Consider the following 2,632-nt stretch of genomic DNA (forward strand, 5'->3'; position numbering starts at 1 on the left):
GGGCTGGGCCCCAGGGGAGGGGGAGGCCAGGGCTGGGGAGGGGATGCTGGAGCTGGGGCTCAGAAGAGCCCACAGTCCTTGAGGTTCTCCTTGATGATGATGTCGGTGACAGCGTCGAAGACAAACTTGACGTTCTCGGTATCGGTGGCGCAGGTCATGTGGGAGTAGATCTCCTTCACATCCCGCCGCATATTCAGCTCCAGGAACTGCAGCTTGATGTAGTTGCCCGCATCGTCGTACGTGTTGGGACCTGGTGGCATAGCAGTGAGTGTGGGGGGGTCCCTTCCTGCGTTGGTGGTGTCCCCCCCCGCAATGGGTGCTGGCCCAGTGTCACCCAAGCGCTCCCCCGGGTGGGCAAACCTTGCTTGGTCCGTCAGCAAGGCTAGTGCAGCATCGCTTGCGTGGGGTACTGAGGACACCTGGTGGGTGGCTTCTGCAGGGTGGTGGCACCCAACCCTTCACCACCGCTCCATCACCACCCGCCTGCACCCCATGGAAGAGCTGCTGCCACCCTCACCGTCGTAGTCGGGGAAGCAGATGCTGAGATGGGCCTTCTTGATCTTCTCCAGGAAGACGTCCTTCTTGTTGAGGAAGAGGACGATGGAGGTGGTGGCAAAGTAGCGGTGGTTGCAGATGCTATTGAAGAGGTGCAGGCTCTCGTGCATGCGGTTCTGTGGAGGGACACAGGACCCCATCAGCCCCATGGTGACCCCTCCCACATCGTGATGGGAACAAAGTCGAGGGGGTATGGGTGGTGCGCCTTCCTCACCACTTCGTCATCCTCCACCAGGACCATGTCATAGGCGCTGAGGGCCGCGATGAAGATGATGCAGGTCACCCCCTCGAAGCAGTGGATCCACTTCTTCCGCTCCGAGCGCTGGCCACCCACATCGAACATCCTGGGCAGCACAAGGGGGAGTCAGCAACCCCACCCCCACCCCCTGCCCACCCCCTGAGTGCCAGCCCTGACCCGGGACTCAGCCCCCACCTGAAGTTGAGGTCTTTGAAGGAGAACTGGGTCTCAATGATGCCGGTGGTCTTGACACGGGAGCGCAGCACATCCTGTTCCGTGGGGACATAGCCAGGGGTCACCAGGCGCTCCAGGTCCGACAGGTAGCTGGCGAAGCACATGATGGGCATGAGACACAGATTGGCACCCCCCAGGTCCCCACCCCACCCTGACGCCCCCACCACACGTACTAGCCAGCCGAGTCATTGAGCTGGTACTCGGAGGCACGGTCGAAGCAGGCTTGGATGCCCGCGTCCTTCCAGAGCCGCCCGATGATGTCTGACATCTCCTTGGGCATGGTGCCCTCCTCGATGGTGTCTGAGAGGTGCAGCAGCTTGCGGGCATCGTCCTACGAGGGAGAGGGGCTCAGCGGGACCGGCAGGCTGGAGGGACCTCCATGCCCAGCGTGGGGTGCCCCTCACCTGGCGAGCTGAGTCTCCGTACTGGATGTTGAGGGTGCTCATGGCCCGCACGATGGCCAGCATGGACTGGAGTGTGTTGCTGTAGATGATGGCGATGAACTCCAGGCATTCCTCCAGTGAGTAACCGTCCTGATGGATGATCCTGGCCAGGGAGGAGGGCACGGGGCTGAGCTGGGCGCCGTGGGGTAGGGGTGCACCCATGGATGCAGCATGGAGCTGATGTGGGTGCTGTTGGATGAAAGCACCTATGGGTGCCGCATGGGGCCGGGCTGGGCACTGTGGGGTGGGGGGCACTCGTGCGTGCAGCATGGGGCTGAGGTGGCCACCACAGGGCTGAGCCAGGCACTAAGGGGTGGGTGCGTGCCACGGTTGTGGTGTGGGGCAGAGCTGGGCACGGTGGGACAGGAGCACCCCATGGCTGTGGCGTGGGGCAAGCATGTGGCACGGTGGGGCACGGCCAGGTGTCATCCCCTGGCACTTACTTCATCTGCTTGACGATGGTGCTCTTCCCCGACTCTCCTGCTCCTGCGGGGACAAAGCATGGGTCACGGCAGTGCCTGCACCATGGGCACCCCCGGCTGCACGCCACACGGGCTCCCCTGGAACCCCCCAGTACCTGGCATGGCCGGGGGACACCGGTGGCCTTGCCAGGTCCACGGTGCAGGGCAAGGGGGATTAGAGCCTGGTGCCAGCGGGCATTAAGGTTGGGCTGAGCCTCTGTGGCTAATGGGATCTGCGGCAGCTCAGCCGGGGACGTGCTCAGGGACCCAGGGGAGGGGTAGGGGACACAGCGGCATCACAACCCCGCCACCCACCACCCCACGCCCCAAGCCTGTGGCAGCACAGGAGGACGTGCCCTGAGCTGGGATCATAAGACAGCAATGGCACCCATGGTCCTACTGTGTTCAGAGCATCCCAGTCCTTGGGCACCGCTGGGGCAACTGGGAGGGACTGGGATGGACCTGCAGTGCTGGGGTGGGGGAGCACAGGGACAGACCCCAGGGCTGGGGAGAGGGGTGGTGGTGTGGGCTGCATGGGGGTGCCTGGGAAGATGGGGGGGGGGATGCTGGGGTGGGGCGTTCATAGGTGGTGTTGGTGAAGGCTCTTGAGATGGGTTGGTTGGGGTCAGGGGGCCTGGGAGCAGGGGGATGTTGGGGGGGCTGGTTGGGTTTGGGGGGGAGCTGGGGGGGTCTTAGGGGGG

General features: G+C 64.1%; 1 protein-coding gene across 1 annotated transcript in view; it reads right to left on the reverse strand.

Annotated features, from left to right (window-relative positions):
- Positions 1-5: 5 nt before the first annotated feature.
- GNAT1 (guanine nucleotide binding protein (G protein), alpha transducing activity polypeptide 1) overlaps positions 6-2,632 on the reverse strand; it is a 3,706-nt gene continuing 1,079 nt past the window's right edge. Inside the window, exons 2-8 of the mRNA XM_009887753.1 lie at positions 1,914-1,956; positions 1,432-1,573; positions 1,201-1,358; positions 989-1,117; positions 770-899; positions 518-671; positions 6-250 (exon numbers count right to left, since the gene is read on the reverse strand). Of these exons, the coding sequence (XP_009886055.1) occupies positions 60-250; positions 518-671; positions 770-899; positions 989-1,117; positions 1,201-1,358; positions 1,432-1,573; positions 1,914-1,956 (947 nt within the window). The 3' untranslated portion in view covers positions 6-59. The remainder of the gene's footprint in view (positions 251-517; positions 672-769; positions 900-988; positions 1,118-1,200; positions 1,359-1,431; positions 1,574-1,913; positions 1,957-2,632) is intronic.

This window comes from Charadrius vociferus, unplaced genomic scaffold (assembly GCF_000708025.1).
Source record: "Charadrius vociferus isolate BGI_N301 unplaced genomic scaffold, ASM70802v2 scaffold2206, whole genome shotgun sequence".
In the NCBI taxonomy this organism is placed as follows: Eukaryota; Metazoa; Chordata; class Aves; order Charadriiformes; family Charadriidae; genus Charadrius; species Charadrius vociferus.